This window comes from Coloeus monedula, assembly GCF_965178545.1.
Source record: "Coloeus monedula genome assembly, chromosome: 27".
NCBI lineage: Eukaryota > Metazoa > Chordata > Aves > Passeriformes > Corvidae > Coloeus > Coloeus monedula.
The window spans coordinates 1,958,786-1,978,101 of record NC_138807.1 but is presented as its reverse complement, the minus strand read 5'-3'; the positions used below and the strand labels follow the sequence as shown (position 1 = coordinate 1,978,101).

General features: G+C 53.8%; 2 protein-coding genes across 9 annotated transcripts in view; both read left to right on the top strand.

Annotated features, from left to right (window-relative positions):
- Positions 1 to 10,242, top strand: part of TCF3 (transcription factor 3) — an 82,999-nt gene extending 72,757 nt beyond the window's left edge. For 4 of the 8 annotated variants that reach the window (XM_082297962.1, XM_082297968.1, XM_082297963.1 and 1 more), the window contains 2 exons: positions 2,755 to 2,899; positions 3,811 to 10,242. In XM_082297962.1, coding sequence (XP_082154088.1) covers positions 2,755 to 2,897 — 143 coding nt within the window. In that variant the 3' untranslated portion in view covers positions 2,898 to 2,899; positions 3,811 to 10,242. Of the gene's footprint in view, positions 1 to 1,832; positions 2,060 to 2,754; positions 2,900 to 3,810 lie in introns of those variants that run through there. The other 4 variants (XM_082297965.1, XM_082297964.1, XM_082297967.1 and 1 more) reach the window with 4 other exon arrangements.
- Positions 10,243 to 12,728: 2,486 nt separating this feature from the next.
- Positions 12,729 to 15,937, top strand: UQCR11 (ubiquinol-cytochrome c reductase, complex III subunit XI). The gene is made up of 3 exons (XM_082297873.1): positions 12,729 to 12,793; positions 13,902 to 14,036; positions 15,707 to 15,937. The coding sequence occupies exons 1-2, from the start codon at positions 12,744 to 12,746 to the stop codon at positions 14,020 to 14,022; spliced, it is 171 nt and encodes a 56-aa protein (XP_082153999.1). The 5' UTR covers positions 12,729 to 12,743; the 3' UTR covers positions 14,023 to 14,036; positions 15,707 to 15,937.
- Positions 15,938 to 19,316: the final 3,379 nt, after the last annotated feature.

Genomic DNA, 19,316 nt, shown 5'->3' with positions numbered 1-19,316 from the left:
TTTTTCGAGTTTTTATTTTTTGGTTCTGTTCTTTCCGATCTCCTACAGACAGTCCCCAGCCGTGACCTCTCGGTGGTCCCACTCTACCTTGTACTTGCTGCTCGTGGATGCCAGGCAGGACCGAGGGTGGGGCAGGGCTTAGGCAGAGTTGGCACTGTGCTCACTTTGGTCTCCCACGCTTGTCCCTTTTTAAACCCTTCCTGGAGGCAGCCAGGGAGGTGGCTGAGCCCTGCAGGCTCCCTCAGCAGTTAGTGCAGACAGGCAGTGTCCCCTCTGTGGGTTTGTGCTGCTTTCCAGGAGAGAATCCCACCCTCACACCCCTCTGGCAGCACTGCCATGGGAGCGGGGCCGTCAGGTCCCTGTGTGCCCAGCCAGGGCTGCCAGGATCCTCCCGCTGCCACAGAAGCTACAGGAAGGGAAGGGTGAGACTGAGGAGTTTTAGGCTGGTTGGTGACCCCCAGGGGCACAAGGCAGCCGAAGCAGCCCCTCCTCACACAGTACCAGCTGCCAGTGGTACGTGCTGGTGGTGGGGAGACGGCTCTGTCCTGCCCAGCTGTGACATCCGAGCCTTGTCCCTGCTGGGGGAGCCACCAGCCAGGACTGTGGCCACCAGCCAGGACTGTGGCCACCAGCAAGGACCTGCAGCCACTGGCCTGTGCTGGAGGAAGGACCTGGGATCCTGCTGTGGGGGGCACAGGTGCCAGGATGGCCCCATCCCCCTGCCCGTCCTGGGCGCGAGGAGAGAAGGTGGCAGTGCCAGCTGGGGCAGCGAGGAGGGGACACAGGCAGGGACAAGGCAGCGAGGAGAGGGTGCAGCAGGGACAGTGGGCAGCCCTCTGTCCCACACAAGCCAATGCCTGCCCGGGAGCCCTTGCTCCCCCTTCACACGGCCGTACACTGTCCGGAGGCTCTCCAGGAAGGCTCTGACTCTGCAGCCCCTCTTTGCTAAAGGCTTATCCCCACAGGCTGTCCCAGTGTCAGCTCTCACCCAAGGACCCTCCTCAGATAGGTGTCTTCCTGCAAGAAGTTTTGCTCTGGGGGCGAAGGTCGTCTGGGCTTAAATTGGGGGTTTCAAGGCAATGGGCAAGGCCACGGTTCAAGATGCTGCCAGCACAACTTTGTTTCCCCCCATCCCTGCCTGTGTCGGGCATCCCTGGGGAGCTGTCGGCAGTGGGGCTCTCCCAGAGCTTCTGACTGTGCCTGAAAGACAATCACCCCTTCTGGTGGGCTTCTGGCTGTGTGGAAAGATCGGGATTCAGTGTCTGCATCCGAGTCTGATCCTCAGAGCAGCCCTGGCTCCTGCTCTTGATGCTGCCCTGGCCCCTAAGAGGGTGCCAGGCCAGGCTGCTCCTGCTGCTGCAGCACCACCACTGCTCCAAACACCTGCACTGGGAGCTGCAGATGGAATCTGGGAAGGAAATCTTACAAAGAGGGATTTGCTTCCTGCCAAAATCTTTCCTTGGGGGACAAATTTTATGGTCTTGGTGGAGACCTTCCCCCAAACTGTGAGTTTTCAGTCGAAAACAAACAGGAAGGCATAATTTTGCAGAGGGTAGAAGGTGTCGGTGGCGATGCTCCATCACTGCCTGCCCTTGCCCCCAGTGCCCCCTCCAGCCCCCTGGGCACCTGGCCCTGTGCTGGCAGCACCTTCCCCTGGCTCGCAGAGGTGACACAGCCTGGGCTGCTCTGGGAAGCACCCAGAGGAATTGGCTTTGCAAAGTGAGGCCGTTTGGGCCGTTTCCAGTGGACACCTGGAGCACTCCCAGCACGGCAACATAGAGCTCCCCCTCGGTGCCACCCCCTGACTAACCCCTGTGGTGCTATGAACCCAGCAGTACAGACGAGGCCTTGTCACTGGAGGACAAAGATCTGAGGGACCGGGAGAGGAGAATGGCCAATAACGCCAGGGAAAGGGTGCGTGTGCGGGACATTAACGAGGCCTTTAAAGAACTGGGACGCATGTGCCAGATGCACTTAAAAACGGACAAAGCACAGACCAAACTGATCATCCTACAGCAAGCGGTGCAGGTCATTCTGGGCCTGGAGCAGCAAGTACGAGGTATGGTACCACTGGCAGGTGCATTTCGGGGCCTGTCTCTCCCCCTGTCTCTGCATGCTCATGCTTCTCTGTCCTGACTCCTGCTTTCGGTGTGAGGTGTGTGTTTGCAGTGCCAGCAGCACCTCTGGATGCTGATCTCTCCCCAGCCCCGGCCCAGGGTGGATTTGAGGCTCCTCTCTCCCTCTCCGCTCATGCTTAATGGGAATTTGGTACCTGGATTCCATTAAGCAGCTTTGGAAAATTCAGTCCTCAGCTCTGAGTGCTGGCTGAGGCACTTGGGGGTTCCTGTAACAAGCACATGGAGATGCCCTGGCACAGGGTGCCCAGAGCAGCTGGGGCTGCCCCTGGATCCCTGGCAGTGTCCAAGGCCAGGCTGGAGGGGGCTTGGGGCACCCTGGGACAGTGGAAGGTGTCCCTGCCCATCGCAGGGGATTGGAACAAGATGGGGTTTAACATCCCTTCCAACCCAGACCATTCCATGATGCCATGTTTAAATTGGCGTGGGGGTGCAGCTGGGCCTGGGTTCTGCTCGAGCAGGGGCCTGGCTGGATTCGCTGTGGGGAGCAGCGAGCGGTGCACGGAGCCCATCTCCTCACACGGTCCATGGGCCTGCCCGGGACTCTGTCCCCACTGTCCCTCTGGGGTGCTGCTGCCCACACTGAGCTTGCTCCCCTCCCCTCCTGTTTTGGGCACAGAGCGCAATCTGAACCCAAAAGCGGCCTGCTTGAAGCGTCGGGAAGAGGAGAAAGTGTCCGGAGTGGTAGGAGACCCCCAGATGACACTTTCAGCTTCACATCCTGGTTTAGGAGACGGTCACAACCCTGTTGGACACATGTAAAGGTACCGTTCCCCACCTGTGATCCCACATCCCCAGCCCTGTGCCCACATGCCCTGCTCTGCTCCGGCTGCTCAGCCCGCTCCCTCAGCACCAGCCCTGCTTCATTTACCTGAAATCAATGACTCACATGTGGGCAGGGCCTGGCACAGGGTGCCCAGAGCAGCTGAGGCTGCCCCTGGATCCCTGGCAGTATCCAAGGCCAGGTTGGACGGGGCTTGGAGCAGCCTGGGACAGTGGAAGATGTCCCTGCCCATGGCAGGGGTGGCACAAGATGAACTTTAAGGTCTCCTCCAACCCATTCCATGATTCTCTCTGTGTGTCATGTGCCCCATGGACACCCAAAGCCTCTGGCCCACAGGAGGGTGCAGCCCCACTGGTGGGATGGGGGGATTTTGGAGCTCTCTGAGTGGGCTCAGCTCTGCTCTGCACCTCCCAGTCCTGCCCCAGTTGGCTACTGGAAACCAGCAACTCCTTTTCCTTGCAGCTCTATGAGATGGAATGGGCAGGTCCCAGAAATGCCAAGAGTCAGAGAAGGTGAAAATCCCCCAGGGAGGCTGTGGCAGGCACAGGCTCCGATGGGCTGTTCCTGTTTTTAGAGAACCCAGGAGCATCTGAGCCTGTTTATCCAAGCAGTGCAGAGATGGTGGGGGGATTGAGCAGATCCAGGAGTGGCAGGTCAGGAGCTGATCCCATGGAGTGCACAGAGAGGACACAGTCCCTTGGTGTCCCCTGCCCCAGTGGGTGCCTGGGGATGGCCTGACCAAAACAAAGCTCAGCTGCAGCCCTGTCCAGCCCTGCAGGGACAAGCTGCAGCAGGAGCCTTGGGGCCCCCTGTGCAAGGAGCACAGTTTTATTCTCATTTGGGTTTCTATCACTTCAGACTTTCCTTTTTTTATTATTATTTTCTTTGTAGATCTTTTTGTTCCTCTGGATACGGAGATCTGTAGGAAGAAAACCCTCGGTGTGACCTGCAACCTTGCTGAACCATAAACTGTAGTACTGCTCATACTGACACACGCAGACGGATCCTGGCGTGACGTAAGGGGTGGAAAAAACACTTTGTCAGAAACAAAACGGAAACAAAAAAATTGCCTTAAGTATAAAGTGCAGAACAGTCAATACATATCACTCAGTTAGGAGGGGGTGGCGTGTTCTCTTGGCTTGTTCACAAGCAGCCAGCAGCAAAATTGTGCCTAAGCTTGATATTTCTTTTTTAAAAAAAAAGAACATTAGTTATGAGATTTTTTATGTAGAACAAATAGCAATGCCTTTTGGTTTTTTTTAGCTTCTTTTGCATATGTTTTGTAAGCAACGAAAAATTTTTTTTTGTATAAAAACATGTCTTGTACCCTCCGCTTTTCTGCTGCTGTTTCTATAGTTAACGTTGCATCTTTAGGATCAACCAGAATATTAAAATTGTATTAAGAGAGACTGGATATAAAGAGAGGAATTCTCAGATTCGGCTCAGAAAGCCACTAAAAGCGAATGTAGCCACAGTGAGGGAATGTTCTTCCTTGCCTGGCTTGTACCTTCCATGACAAAAAACAAACAAACTCATGTGCTGAATTCACCATCTCTTTGCTTCGGCCACTTCTGATTTGGGAAAAGGAAGTCAAACAGCAAAGCAAGTGGCAGCAGTGCTCCCGCTCCTCCCGGGCGGTGGCCGAGGTGCTCGGCGAGGTTTGCTTTATTCCCGGAGATCCCGAGGCCCCGCGGTTCCCTGTGGGAGAGGACGTGGCCACGGCTGTCCCAGAGCGTCGCCGTGGGGAGGAGGAGCTGCTGGGAGAGAGCAGGCCCCGAGTGGAGGAGAACCAAGGGACTGAGGCGCTTCCAGGTGAGCAGAGCAGCAATGGATGCACGAGGGAAGCCTCTTCCCACATGCCAGAGCTGTCGGAAGCACTTCCAGGAGCAGCGCTGAACAAAGACCAACTGAACAAAGCTGGAGCATTGGCAAGAGGCGGAGGCAGCCGGAGCACGGCAGCAGCAGCAGGATACAGGGCCAGGAAGCTGGGCAGCAGCAGACCTGAGGATGCTGGAGGCAGGAAAGGAGCAGCGACCTGGTTCACTCCAGCCCTCGGCAAAGCCATGACCAGCAGCAGGATCCCTCCTCCTTGCAGTGGAGCCACCACCCTTGGAAATGCAAAATGCTGGCTCGGGGAGAGGGGTGGCTTCTCACCCTGCTGTCACATCTCCCAAGCATCCTTGGAGGCAAAGTGAGCTCAGCACGGTGCCATGGGATGTGAGTGGCCACTGTCACCTGCACGTGGGCTTCTCTCTCGGCACTGAGAAGGAGGGCAGCAGGAGCGCCTGTCCCGCACCATGTGCTCCAGCAGCCAAGCTGGGCCAGCCATCCCTTCACTCCGAGGGATTCCCAGTCACTCCAGACCTCTCTGGTGTGCTCAGCAGGAGGAGGATCCCTGGCAGCCCCTCTGGGTGCCCCGGAGGTGTGGAGCAAACAAAGAGGTGCTGGGCAGTGCTGAGCTGCAGCAGCCTGTCTGGAGATGGCCATGGAAAAACATCCAGCAGGAATCTACTCTTGTTTCTTCCCTCTCCTTCCCCTTCTGAAACATTTTGTGCCTGGTTCCTCCCAGCTCTGCAGAGCCCAGTCAGGCAGGATGGTGCATGGGACACGGGTGCTGGTCTGGGGGGATGTGGGGACCCCCCTCTCCCCTGCAGGGTCCGTCTCTCCCCTGTGCTGCTCCAGCCTGGGCTCCTGGGGAAGCTGTGTTGCTTTGGCACGGGGAAAGGGAGGGACTGGCAAACAGGATTAGGTCCTATGGCACTTCCCAGCAACCCCAGGCTTTGGCATAACCTGGTGCTCCTCCATGCTCATGGCTGTGCTTTGTGCTCTGGCAAACCCTGCTGGAAGTGCTCAGGGCAGTGCTTATCTCCCACCCACACCTGGGCACTGTGGCCTCAGCACCTAGAGCAGCTCCAAACAGAGCCACTCCAAGTGCCAGGGCAGGATGGGACTGTCCCTGCTGCCCCTGGCCCTACCCTGGGGCTCCCCAACATCCAAGCATCGCTCTGAAGCTTTTGGGTGCTCCTGGCTTTCCCCAGATTGCTGCTGCCAATGAGTGAGACCTCAGCAGCCCCAGCTCTGTCCCTGGGAAGGCCAGCAAAGCTCAGTGGTTCCAGTAGCCCAGGTTCTTCTTGCCTGTGTCAACAGACACATTTTGGCCTAATCAGCTCGTCAGGTTACACCACTTCCCTCCCTTGGGTTCTTCTGGCTGCCGAAGCAGCGCGCAGGGAGATGGATGAGGTTTTCCTCTGTGTGTGACAGCCTTGACTCCCATTCATGCTCTGGAGTGCAAATCGGAGGGCTCAGCAGCTGCTTTTTGTTTCATCCATGAGAGCTCCTGCTGCACTGGTGAGACCGTGCTGGGGCTGCACAGTACCCACTGCTCAGGGGTTTTGGCTGGCTCAGTGCCCCTGTCCCAGGGCCAGGAGGGAGGGAGCGGTGTCCCAGGACCAGGGCGGGATGGAACAATTCCCCAGGACTGGGAGGGATGGAGCAGTGTCCCAGCCCTGGAAAGCTTGAAACCCTACAAAAAATATTTAAAAGTGCTTCCCAAACCCTTTGATTTTGCCCCAAGAATTGGAGGTGGCAGTCATGGACAACTGGACTTAAAGGGACTAGTCAAGAAAAATCCATAAATGCAACAAAATTGGAAATCTGAGAAGATTTATGAGTTGTGCACAATTTTGCTGAACTTCATCCCCTCCAAGTCCTGAAGGCCAGGAGGGAATCCTGATGAGCCAGAGCCTTTCTCACCATCCCTGAATCCCCAGGCATTGCAACAAAAATGGGGCTTTTCAGCTGCATTTAGGCGGTTTAAGATGTTATTTTGACAGCAAACCCGGCCAGCTTCCTTCCATGGCAAGGCTTGGGTGAAGATCCTTGAGCATAAGCCCTCAGAGCCAGGGTTTGAAGAGATCATCTCAAAAGCACAATGTAGGGGGTGGCAGTGCTGTCTCTGGAGCTGCCTCGATGGCACAGGGTGAGAGCTTTGTGTGCCAGCCCAGTGTGGCCTCAGTGGCATCTCTGCTTTCCAGGTGCTCAGGGAACAACTGGGAAGAGCAGCAAGGAAAAATTCCTTTGTCTTGCCAGCGTGTTTGGCTCGGTGTGAACATGGTGCCTGTAACCTGCCAGGGGAAGTGGCTTTTCTGAAAACAACCACTGCTGGGTGCTGTCCCCAAAAACCACCAGCCCAGCCCCAAAATGTCACCCTGTAGCCATGAAACTCTTGTCATTAGGTGTTGTGGTCAGCAAGAGCCAGGTCTGTGCCCTGCCCAGCCTGCAGCTCTGCTCCATTCCACTTGGGATCTTACAGATCCCCAAACCTGCCTGTCTGCGTGTCCCCCACACCAGTGCCAGGAGAGGTGTCACAGGTGGGTGACATGCTATAGGGTGCCATTTATTCCATTTTCTCTTTCCTGTCTCAGCCTTTGCTTGCATGGCTGCTCCTGGGGACACGTGCCCTCCTCTTTGGGGGCCACTGAGCCCCCCCAAAGCTTCCTTCATCAGACCAGGGGGCTGCCTGCCCTTCTGTGCAGCTTCTAGTTCCTCTTTTCCCAGGCTGCATCCCAGTGAAGCAGCAGAACTGGGACACTGCCATGGGACATTTCTTATGTCTGGGGTCCCCAGCCCAAGGGCCTCCTCAGCCAGCCCCCTGCCTCCCTGCACACAAGCTGTACATGCCACAGTACTGGGGAGTGTCTGGAATCCAGTCTATGAACAGTCAAATTGCAGATTTTTGTTCTTTCTCCCTTTTCACCTGCTTTTGCCCCAGAGCAAAGCAGCTGCAGCCTCCCGTGGGCCGGTGCTCAGGCAGCAGTGGCAGCCTGGCTGCTCCTGCTCACAGCCCCAGGGAGCAGAATTCCAGCTGTTTGCCCGTGACCCTCCGGCAGACCTACTCACAGCCTGCCTGGAGTTCAGCCCCAGCCAGCCTCTCTCGTGGCTCTCTGCTCCCCTGCTTTCACAGCTGTCCCACAGAGGTGTGTTGGCAGGAAGGATGGAACCTAACTGGGGTTTCCTCAGGAGGCTGCAATTCCAGACTCGGTGCAGAAACTGCTCTCCAAGGTCCTTTGTGTCTCACCAGTGTCCCCACTGAAGCCAGCAGAGCCTTCGGGCCCTTGCTGGGTGATTCCAGTTGTGGGGGCTTGAGAAACAGGAGGCTTTGGAAACCCCCAACCCTCTGAGCTTTGCTGCCAACTTTGGAGCCAGTGGAACCCAAGTTCCTCTTGCAGGCCCTGCTGTGCTATCCTGGGGACCCCAGGCCAGCTCCAGTTCCACCCGTGGGTTTTGGGAGGTGAAGCAAAGCTGGGGATGGAGCTGGGCCAGAACAAGCCTTCAGCCCCTAGCCTGCAGTGCTGGCTAACCCAGAGCAAGCCCTGGCCACTGGACTCCCCCATTCCTGCCCGACACCAGCAATAGCAAGGCCTGTTTTCTGTACCCTGAGCTTGCACAAGGTCTTTGCCCTGTTAAATCCTATGCAAATCTTATCCCTCTCCCCTCTCCCGGGGCTCTGCAGATCCCAGCCCAGCCTGTTCACTCTGCTCTTGTCCCTGATTGCCGAGTTCCTGCTCCCTGCTGCCCTCAGGGTCCAGCTTCACTCCCAGCAGCTCCAAAAGCATTTCAAGACCTGTGCCCTGGAGCTGGGAGGGGGCAGATGAGACTGTAGGAACAGCCAGCTCATACTGAGCACTGAACTGGAGGGGGCAAGGCCTGGTCCTGGGGCTCCTTCACGCACCCTTCACCCTCCTGTGCCTTCTGTTCGATGCTGGTGGGGCGCTGCCAGCATCCTTCGCCCCCCCAGCCCCCTGAAGGGAGAAGCTCTGTCCCACCTTGTTGCTGCCCAGACTGCTCTGTTCTAACGCCTGAGCCTCAGGCTTGGCTGGGCTGCTCTTCTTTCAGCTGCCTCAGGCCTGAAGGAGTGTTTGCCTTCCTCCCACGCTCCCCAGTCTCTCCAGCCAGCATCTCTGAGCTGTTTCCCTTTGCAGAGGGGCAGCCCAAGCCAGCAGCTGCCCATCGGCTGGGATGCAGGCGGGAGGATTTGGGAGTGGATGCTGCTGGTGTCCCACAGCACAGCGGCCTCTTCCGGCCCTTGGGGCAGGTGTCGGGGGACCTGGTGCTCTGTACTTTGATTTCCAGGACAATTCAGCCCTTCTGGGGAGCCGGCACTGCTGTGCCTTGGCCTGCAGGACTCCCACGGGGAGCTGGGCTCTGGTTAGGAGGGTGGTGCAGGCTCCACGTGACCTTCTGCCAAACCTTGTGTGTCCATCTGCAGCCCGGCTCAGGGCCAAAGGCAGTCCTGCCGTGGGTCTCCACACTGGTATCTCTGTTCCCCTGGTTTTGTACCCCTCCTTCTCCTCCGGGCTCTCCCTTCCCACCTTGGCTCTGCGTGGCTGCAGCACCAGCTCAGGAGAGCAAAGGGGTTTCTGCTTCCAAAGGGGGTGTCCTGGTACCGAGGCCTTTTGCCAAAGAGCATCCCCGTGCCCCGCATCCCTGGGCTGTGCCCGGGGGAGCCGTGGAGCTCCTGGCAGCAGTGAGTGGGGACACCACGGGTCCCCCTTGCCGGGCCCGCATCTTCCCAAATCACTTGAACCCACCAGCTTTTGAGCAAACCTTGTAACACGGAGCCACTAGGGAGGGAAGGAGCCATGGCAAGCCACGCACCAGCCGTGTGCCAGGAGAGGGGAAACAGGCACCTGGTGAGGCAGGACAGGGAGGATGCCAGCCCCACGCGTGGGAATGACCCGTTGGGTGCCGAGGGCTCCGGCTCTCCAGGGAAACAAAGCGTTCCTGGGATGTTCTTTCTCTATATTTTTGTAGGAATGGGGGGTGGGAGAGCAGATGGGAGATGCCTCCAGAAGTTGTTTATTTTTAACCCTGTAGAAAGTTTTGGGTTGTTTTTGGTTTTTGGCCTTTAAAATAAAAAATGGTCCTTGCTTTTGATGTTTATGCTGCCTACCTGTAAATCCAGATGTACTTAAGTGGCTGAAATCCTTGTTCTTAAATCAGATACACATTATAGTTTTGAACTATATATATAGTAAATATATATATATATATGCCTAACCCAGCAAAAAAAATAAAAAAATAAAGTATTTGGGGGTGGGAAATGCGTTGCTCTTTGAAATGAATCACAATTGGGGGATGAAATTGTGTTTCTGAGTGCCTCAAGATATGAATTGTTTTCATTTTTTTAAATAATTTTATACAAGTGTCAAAACAGCTGGCTGGATTATTTGGAATTTTTAAATAATCCTAACTTTTTTAAAGTAGATTTTGAGAACTGTCCTGTATATAACAGTAATGTAGCAATAAATGTGACATTTTATAACAATATTACTTTTTTTTTCCCCATGTGTGTCCTTCAGATGTTGTATTCCTAGGAATAAAAAGTTGGAATAAAGGCTTTGCCTTGTACTAAAAAACAAAAAAAGAAAGAAAACACCAGACAGGTTTTCAGATACTTGCTCTGGGTGTGGATCCTGCCCCCCTGTATCACTGTTGTTTCCTTGCCTCTGTCCCTGGGGAGCAGCCACAAGTGGGAAATCCAGTTAAATGCCCCCAGCCCCTCCCAGGAGCCCAGCACAGACTGGTGATGAGAGAAATTCATCAAATCAGAGTCGTTAAGGTTGAAAAAGACCTTTAAGATTATCAAGTCCAACTGTCAGCTCACCACTAACCCATGCCCCAAGCACCACGTCCATTGGTTGAGCACTTCCAGGGATGGTGACTGCCCCCCTCTGCCCCAGGCAGCCTGTTCCAATACCTGACAATCCTTCTTGGGAAGAAAATTTTCCTGATATCCAACCTAAACCTTCCCTGGCACAACCTGGGGCTGTTTCCTCTCATCCTGTCCCTGTTCCCTGGGAGCAGAGCCCGACCCCCACCTGGCTCCATTCTCCTGTCCTTCAGGCTCCAACGATCCCCAGGACTTTCACAGAATTACAGATAGATTTGGGTTGGAAAGGACCATAAAGCCCATCTCATTCCACTCCCTGCCACAAGTAGAGACACCTTCCACTGGACCACAAGCCCCATCCAACCTGGCCTTGGACACTTCCAGAGATGAGGCATCTGCCTGGAGTAGCCTTCCTTCCCCAGGCAATTGCTGCCTGTGTTTTACTGTGCTGCTCTGGCTCGGGGCTTGTCTGCACAGAGCAGGACAAACAGTCCAGACTGGCTGAGGAGTGGCTCTGGCAGTGGCTGGTTAAATCTCCCTGAGCCTTGGGTTCCCCCTCTCAGCAGTGAGCCAGCTCTGCCCTTCCCAAGCTGCTCTGAGTGCATGGAATGACAGTCCTTCCTTAGACTCCATCATAAAATCACAGAATCATTAAGACTGGAAAAGACTTTGAAGGTTACCCAGTCCACCCATTAACCCAGCAGCAGCACCATGTTCACCACTAAAAATGTCCTCAAGAGCCACATCCACACATTTTTTGAACACTTCCAGGGATGGTGACTCCACCACTGGCCTGGGCAGCCGGTGCCAGCAGTTTACAACTCAGATCCAGACAAGGGAGAAGTGTGGGCTTGGGAGCAGCCTGGAAGATGGATGCCCAACAGCTGTACGAAGTGGAGAGTAAAGCAGGCGAGTGCTGGTGTCCAGAGCAGGCTTGGGCTGGGAGAGCCGGTGAGGACAGGAACAAGGAGCAGCACAAAGGAGTTGCTGAGAGCATACAGCTTCCCAAGACCTGAGCAGTGGCCACCAACTGAGGCAGAGCTGGAGGATCCTGCCAGCACTCCCTCCCTAGAGATGAGTCACTATCAGCTGGAGATGAGCTGGGATGAGACTACCAGATCCTGTGGGCAAATACCGTGTCATGCCGGACAGAGAATCACAGAATCATGGAATGGTTTGGGTTGTAAGGGACGTTAATGCTCATCCCATGGGCAGGGACCCCTTCCACTATCCCAGGTTGCTCCAAGCCCAGTCCAACCTGGCCTTGGACAGTTCCAGGGATGGGGCAGCCACAGCTTCTCTGGGATATCTGCTCCAGTGTTCTGCTGAGCAGGCTTTGAGCAGAGCCTGGGGAACATGATGGAATTGATGGTGATTTTATGACCCTCTCCTGAAAAACCTGGCTGGAAACTCCCTCTCCTGTTGGGGGAGACTGAGTGGCCATGAGAGGAGGGTTTGTGGAGGCCCTGATGGGCTCGGGGGAAACCACTTTGGGAAGGGGCCACTTCCCTCCAGCACATGAGGCTGAGCAGCAGTCCCAGCTCAGTGCGGGAACAATGCCACCCCTCAGGGCCGGTGTCCCCTCCCCAGGTGGGGACATCCTGTCCCCTCAGGGCTCATGCCAGAGATCGTGCTCCCTCTCCGGTGCGAAGACAGGCCTCATGTCCCCTCTGCAGCGCAGGGGCAGCCTGTTCCCTCAGGGCAGCTGGTGTCCTCTCTCCGGTGTGGGGACAGCCCGTACTCTCGGCCCGTGTTCCCTCAGGGCTCATGTCCTCTCAGGGCTCGTGTCAGGGCTCTTGTCCCTCCCCAGCGTGGGGACAGACTGTCCCTCCAGGGCTCGTGTCCCCTCTCCGGTGTGGGGACAACCCGTCTCCTCGGCCCGCTCGTGTCCCCCCTCCAGCACAGAGACAAGCCCGTCTTCTTAAGACTCGTGTCCCATCAAGGCTCGTGTGTCACCAGGGCTGGTGTCCCCTTGGCTCGTGTCTCCTCAGTCCCCACGTCCCCTCAGGCCCGTGCTGCCGCGGCCCCTCAGCACCGCGCGGGGCCCGTTTCGCTTCCAGCCCCGCCCCGCTCCACCCCGCGCGTGCTCGGAGCGGCCCCGCCGCCGCCGCCGCCCCGGCGCTCGGGGTCACTTTGAGGCGGCGCCATCGCCATGTTGAACCAACTGCTGGGGCCGCGCTACGTCCAGCTGCTGCAGAACTGGTGAGGAGGGACCGGGCTGCCCACCCAGCCCTGAGGCTGCCTGGGGCCTGCCCGCCCCGACCCCGGGTTTACCCGCTCCGCTCGGGCTCTGCTCGCTCCGCCCGGGTCTGTCCGTCCGGCCCGGGGCTCCGCGGTCCCCTCACCGCGTCCTCCGGGCAGGGCCGCGCACTCAGCGCGCACTGTGGGAGCCTGAAGGGCTTCCCGAAGCCCTGCCCGCGGCTTCCCCGCTCTCCCTCGGGCCGGGGCTGAGGGGCTGAGGAGCCGGGGAAAGGGCTGCTGTATTTCACATCTATAAATATAGCAGTGCCCGTGGGTGCCTCTTGCAGGGTTGTGAGAGGCAAAACGAATTGTTCGGCGGGCCAGAACCGAGGGGATGTAGCTGCAGCACTGTATGGCAGTGTGTCTTCTCTTTGTTGAGTAGTAGTCTTTTTAAGTAAAAGACTATGACTCTTTTCCTGTAAAATATCTTGGCTGCCCTGAGGACTGATGGTGTTCCATGTCTGTGAGGTTGTTTCAGTATTTCTGTATCCACTTCGGTCACCACAAGATCAGAAGGGTCCAAAGCTGTTGGAGAGTGTCCAAAGGAGGGACACGGAGCTGGGGAAGGTCTGAGGAGCGGCTGAGGGCACTTGGCTCGTTCAGCTGCAGCAGAGGAGACTGAGGGGAGGCTCCTGGGGGCTGCAGCTCCTCCCGAGGGGAGGCGGAGGGGCAGGGGCTGAGCTCTGCTCTGGGACAGGGACAGGAGCCCAGGGAACGGCTGGAGCTGGGTCAGGGCTGGCCATGGAGCTCAGGGAAAGGTTCTTCCCCCCGAGGCTGCTGGGCACTGCCCAGGCTCCCCAGGGAATGGGCCCGGCCCCGAGGCTGCCAGAGCTGCAGGAGCGTTTGGACAGCGCTCTCAGGGATGCCCAGGCTGGGGTTGTTGGGGTGTCTGTGCAGGGCCAGGGGCTGCACTGATCATCCCTGAGGGTCCCTTCCAGCTCAGGATATTCTGGAATTCTAAGCTCTTTTTTGATTGAAGTGACTTTCTCAGGTACTTCAGCCATGAGCATCCGCCAAGCCTTTCACAGTGGTAATTTGTTGTTTACCTGGGTGTGTGTCTCTTCTTTAGGACCCCCACTATCCTGACATGGGGTGGTGTGGCCGGTGTTGGTGTGATCTGGGCCACAGACTGGAAGCTGGTGTTGCAGTACGTTCCCTACATCGGCGGCAAGTACAAAACTGAAGACTGAGCTTCCCTCTAATGGTGAGTTTTGTTTGTGCATCTCTTGGCTGAAGTAATAGAACCATAAAATCACAGAATCCGAGACAGGTTTGGATTGGAAGGACCTTAAAGCTCATCCTGTTCACCCCCTGCCCCTGAGGGGCAGAGACACTTTCCACTATGCCAGGTTGCTCCAAGCCCTGTCCAACCTGGCCTGGGACACTTGAACACAATAACCCTGTGTTGGTGTGACAGTGGATGTTTCCTCTGTGCTTGGGGCATGATCATATTTTTTGTCCCAAACTTCTCAATTTGATTATTCAGATTTTTTTTTCTTTTTCTTTTTTTTTTTTAATGGAGCTTCACAGAGCACCAGAAGGATGAAATATTCTTTAGCATATGTTTTTCAGGTGGTCACTTTGCAAGTGGTGGGTTTTCCACAACATGATGTGGTTCTTAAGAGGTCAAATCAAGCTTATCTGGAACATTGGACATACCTGTTTACTTCTGTTCCTGAGCAGAAGGGCTATGAGCTCAGGACTAGTTTTGTGAGTAGGCAAATTCAGACTCCTTTCTGCTCCTTGTAACTGGCATTAAAAGTAAATTGAGTTTTCAGAGCTGGTTATTGTATTCCACAAATTCCTTGGAAGATTTGCTTTCTCAAGGTTTTGGTTATTTTCCTTCTTCAGATGTGTATCAGAAGTGCTGTTCTGAATGTTCTGGAAGTCTGACCATTCCTAAAGCTGGAGCAGCAATTAGACAATCCTTCTGTTGGGGCTCTAACTGCATGTTTTTTCTAGTAGGCAGGCTTTGGATTTCTGTATTCCTTGCTGCAGGTAGAAGGGAGTCAGGAGGATTTTTCCCTATCATTAAAGGATGCTAATGGGAAACCTCTTGAGTCCAGAGGAAACTGTCTACCTCAATGTTTGTTTCTTCTGGTAAGAATAACAGTTACATCTAAATGTTGATTAATGAAAGTGAGCTATTTGTGTTCCAGCTTCACTGTATTTTGTAGGGAAGTCAGTCAGTTTGGAAAGCACAGACAGTACTTTTAAAGTCTTTTTTTCAGCAATAGTTGTTGCAGTTTAAACAATTTACTGTTTGCAGACTTGGTATTGCACAGATCCTTCTGTAACCAAAAGAGGAATGAAACTTGTCATGGAAGTCAGCTGAACTGGAAGCATTTTGGGTCATCGGGATGTTGACAGACAAGTCATAGAACCATAAAATCACAGAATGGTTTGGGTGGGAAGGGTCCTTAAAGTCCATTCAGTTCATGGCCATGGGCAGGGACACCTTCCACTGTCCCAGGTTGCTCCAAGCCCCATCCAACCTGGATGGAGAAAAGTTTTCAAGTGGAAAAGCTCTCAGGTTATGTAGAGGCAATTAAATTACCTTTTAAGGGCTTTCTTTACTTAAAAATGGTCAGTAGTAGGAACACAGCTCTATTCCTGAGCCAGCAGTTTGTGTTTTCTGTTGTGGAGTAAGAACATTGTATCAACCCTGTGGGAAGAGGAGCTGACAAAGGGAATGTGTCTGTGGTGGCCTGTGCTCCCTTCCAAAGCGATTCCAGGCCTGCACACCTGCACCTGGATCAGCTCCTGTACCAGAAACTTCTTGCCTGGGTACTGGAGGCTTTTGAAGTCTCTCATGTTGGCTGCTGTGGCACTGTGCAGGAAGCTCTGCTAACAACTGCTCTGTGTTTGTTGTAGGAATGTTATTGCTGGAGGGAGTGTTTGGAGCCATCCGTCCGCTGAGACCCTGCTTGGGGGTGACCCTGAAATGCCCAATACAGATTCTGCAAGTTGTGGGGTGTGTGTCTCTCTCTCCCATGAGCAAACTCATCTTCACTGACCACTTCCTCTGAGCACTTTCCCAGCACCTCTTGCCTTGATGGGAGTAATTTATAAACCTGGTGTACAAAATAAACCAAGTGAATGATTTTTGGGGGGTTGGGTTGGTTTTTCCTGTGTGTGTGTGTGTGTTACCTTCTTAGTCCACATTCTTAAGACCAGACTCCTGGTTTGGTTTTGGGCTATAGAACTATGGAATCACAGACTGGTTTGGGTTGGGACACCTTCCACTATCCCAGGTTGCTCCAGGCCCCCTCCAGCCTGGCCTTGGACACTTCCAGGGATCCAGGGGCAGCCACAGTTGCTCTGGGCACAGTGTTATGTCTTCAGCTTGTTGGACTGTGTGTCCTGAGGCAGGTCTGCCATGTGTTTGCCTCTTTTCCTGTGCAGGTTCCTTGGGAATCAACCACTGGCTGCTAGGATGCTGGGTTTGATGATTTATTTATATCAATTACAGCTCTTGAGCTACTCTTAGTGATGTGTTGATTTTAGGCTCATCATTCCTAGATTGCTGTGGCCTCATGGATACAGTTAGCTTTTCATAGCTAGCATAGTTTCATGGTAACAGATTCCTGAAATTTAGTTTGAAGAAAGGAGTTGGGGTTTTTAACATCAATTCATGGACCCCTTAAATGGTCTGGTTTTTAAGCTTTTCTGGCTTAATCTAGGGGCTTGAGGAAGGGCGGCCCCAAATCCTGGGTGTCTTTCTTTGTACCAGGGTGAAAACCAGGGGTTCAGAGAGCTGCTCAGTTCTTAAGGCGGGGTTTGAGTAGAAAAAGAACCTGTATCGTATCCTCAATTCATAGATCTATTTATTTGTGGACAAAAATCAGTGATGAAACAACCCCCAAACACAACCCTTTAGGCAAGAGTTTTTAACTGTTAGAAGACCCCTCCCACAACCCTTTAGATGAGAGGTTTTAGCTGTTAGAAAAAGGAAGAGTGAGGATTATTTTGCTCTGGTCTCTGCCACTCAGTCACAGATGACTCAGACTCGGGAGAAAAGTTCATCCCTTTTCACAAAGACCAGAATTTACAAACAAACTTCCTCTGTGTGAGAACAGGGTCACTGTTTTCTCACTGCTTAGTGCCCAATTTCATCTTGCTAGAATGTTTGGCTGTAATGCAAGGTTTGAATCTCTTCAGGGGAAAATCCGAGTTGTAGCTGTGCTGCCTGTGTGTCGCTGTCAGGGCTGTGTCACCCTCAGGGATGTTTCTATGGAAAACTGTTGGAAAACCTGCCCAAACAGTGGCACTATGCAGGACACTTGGACTACTTAATTAACAGTAAAATTTCTTAGTGTTCCTTCAGCAACATCGCTGTTAATTAATTGGGGGCAAAGAATATCATTTTCACATGCAAAAACTGCCTTTGCTGCTCTGCTGTGTCCAGTAAGATGCAATCACAGAATCCTGGAATATCCTGAGTGGGAAGGGACCCACAGGGATCCTCAAGTCCAGCCCCTGGCCCTGCACAGACACCCCAACAACCCCAGCCTGGGCATCCCTGAGAGCGCTGTCCAAACGCTCCTGCAGCTCTGGCAGCCTCGGGGCAGCTTCCCTGGGAGCCCAATGGGACAGAAGCTTATGGAATAATGGGATAACGGCTCTGTTTCCTCAGGCTGTCCCACTCCCTGCTCCAGCAGTGCTCTTGACTGACTCGAAGGAGGCCAAAGCCTCCCCTTAACCTCAGGATACTGAGAATGTAGGTTTGTCAACAGCTGCCCCCTGCCATACACTGGGGTGTTGATACTGATCCATTTCCAGCCAAATTATGCCTGGAAAGTGGAGATTCTGTCAGCCTGTCCTTGCACGGCAGCAGGATTGTAAGCTCAGGTCTGAACAGCTCAGTCCCTGCTCTTAGCTGTGTAACACACCTGGACAGGATGGGTGTAATCTGCTTCAGAAATTCCTGGTTTTGCCTTGTTCCCATGGGTGAGTGACCTGTTCCCATGGCTTGGAGTTCTTTGGGAAGCCTGAAGCTGGGGGTCTGTGGTGTCCATCCCTCTGAGGACCCTGAGGTCCCTGACCTGCCAGTCAGTGGTGGCAGTCACCTTTACACAGCCCCGCTGACAGAGGGCAGGTGAGATTGGGAGATACTGAAAGGAGAAAAACGTATTTAAAATCCCAGCCGTGTGCACAGGTAGCACTGCAAGGAGTGTAAGGACCTTGGATTTGTTTGGGGATTGTTCAGCTGCTTGTTCTTCGTGCAGCATTTCCAATGATGGATTTATTGTTAATTAACCCTAGGATTAGTGTATAACTAATTTAATTGCTATATTTCTCCTGCTACAAGAGCAAGAAACACTCTTGAAAATACCTTCTGCATTCTTGGGCAACTCTGTTAAAATTCAAATAATTACTGTTCAAGTGGCATGGGTGATCTTTCCAATTTTTAATATCCTAGCATTGCCTCTCTTCTAACAGTTAATTATTTTCATAATGAGCTATGAATGGCACATATGCTAGAGGAGCAAATTAAAAGACAACAACCTGACAGAGGGGGAAAAGCTTCCCCTTCCAAACCTGGAGAGGGCACAGAGGTTCCTTTGGATTTACAGACATCAAACAAGCTCTGGGCTGATGATGTAGCTTTGAAACAGCCTCTAAGAAAAGGGAGGCTTTGCATTCCTGCCTGCCTGCCTCTTCCAAGTGTTTGTGCTTGTTGGTCCCCCACTTGACTTTCCCCATGGAATGTGTAAGTGGAGATGGGACAGGGGTTTTTTACTGCAGCCACCTCGGCACTGGGAGCCTGCAACAGCCCTTGTTGGTCTCTTCTCCTGGAAGAGCCTCTGCTGGGGCTCCTGGGTTGGGAATTCCATGGCAAATCCTGCTCTGGAATAAGCTCCTCTTGGCTCTGGGAGGGCAGAGTAGGAAGCTTCAAACCAGGGATACCTGCAGGGTGAAATCAAGAGTTTTTGTCAGGATATCCTGCTGCTTCCTTCCATGTCTGACAACAACTGATTTTGGTGATTTTTTGGATTATCTGCTCGTCCTGGGGCAACCCGGAATCTCTGGCAGCTGAATCCACCTTCAGCTGGTGGCAATACCTGCAAATACCTCACCTTGACAGTGTTCCCACAGGAACACTGGAATATTTTCCCTTGGGCTCAAGAGTTCATTTCACTCAGTCCTAGGAGAGAGTGTTTCCCTTCCACAAATTGGTGCCAGTGAAAACTGATTTTCTACCTCCTGATACCCTCAGCTTGAGGTCCAGAGGACATCTCAGGGATCCCCTTCCACATCCAAACCCACAGCTCCACTTGCTCCCAGTTCTGCCAGTTCATTCTTAAAAAAAACACTGAAGGTTTCACCGTGCTTCAGTTTCCCTTTTGCACTCCAAAGCCCCATGTCAGTAAAAGTTTTTGGTTACAACAGCATCAGTTGAGCTGGGTTGTGAGGTTTGGGGTGTTTGATTGAAAAAAACTAGGGAAGTGCACTTATGGAAAATAGCGTGGGTTTGATCAAT

Excerpts from the sequence above, each read along its gene's own strand:
- UQCR11 (XM_082297873.1), top strand. The coding sequence starts at position 12,744 with ATGTTGAACCAACTGCTGGGGCCGCGCTACGTCCAGCTGCTGCAGAAC. Across the intron at positions 12,794-13,901 it reads GTCCAGCTGCTGCAGAACTG|GACCCCCACTATCCTGACAT; the intron begins GTGAGGAGGGAC and ends TCTCTTCTTTAG.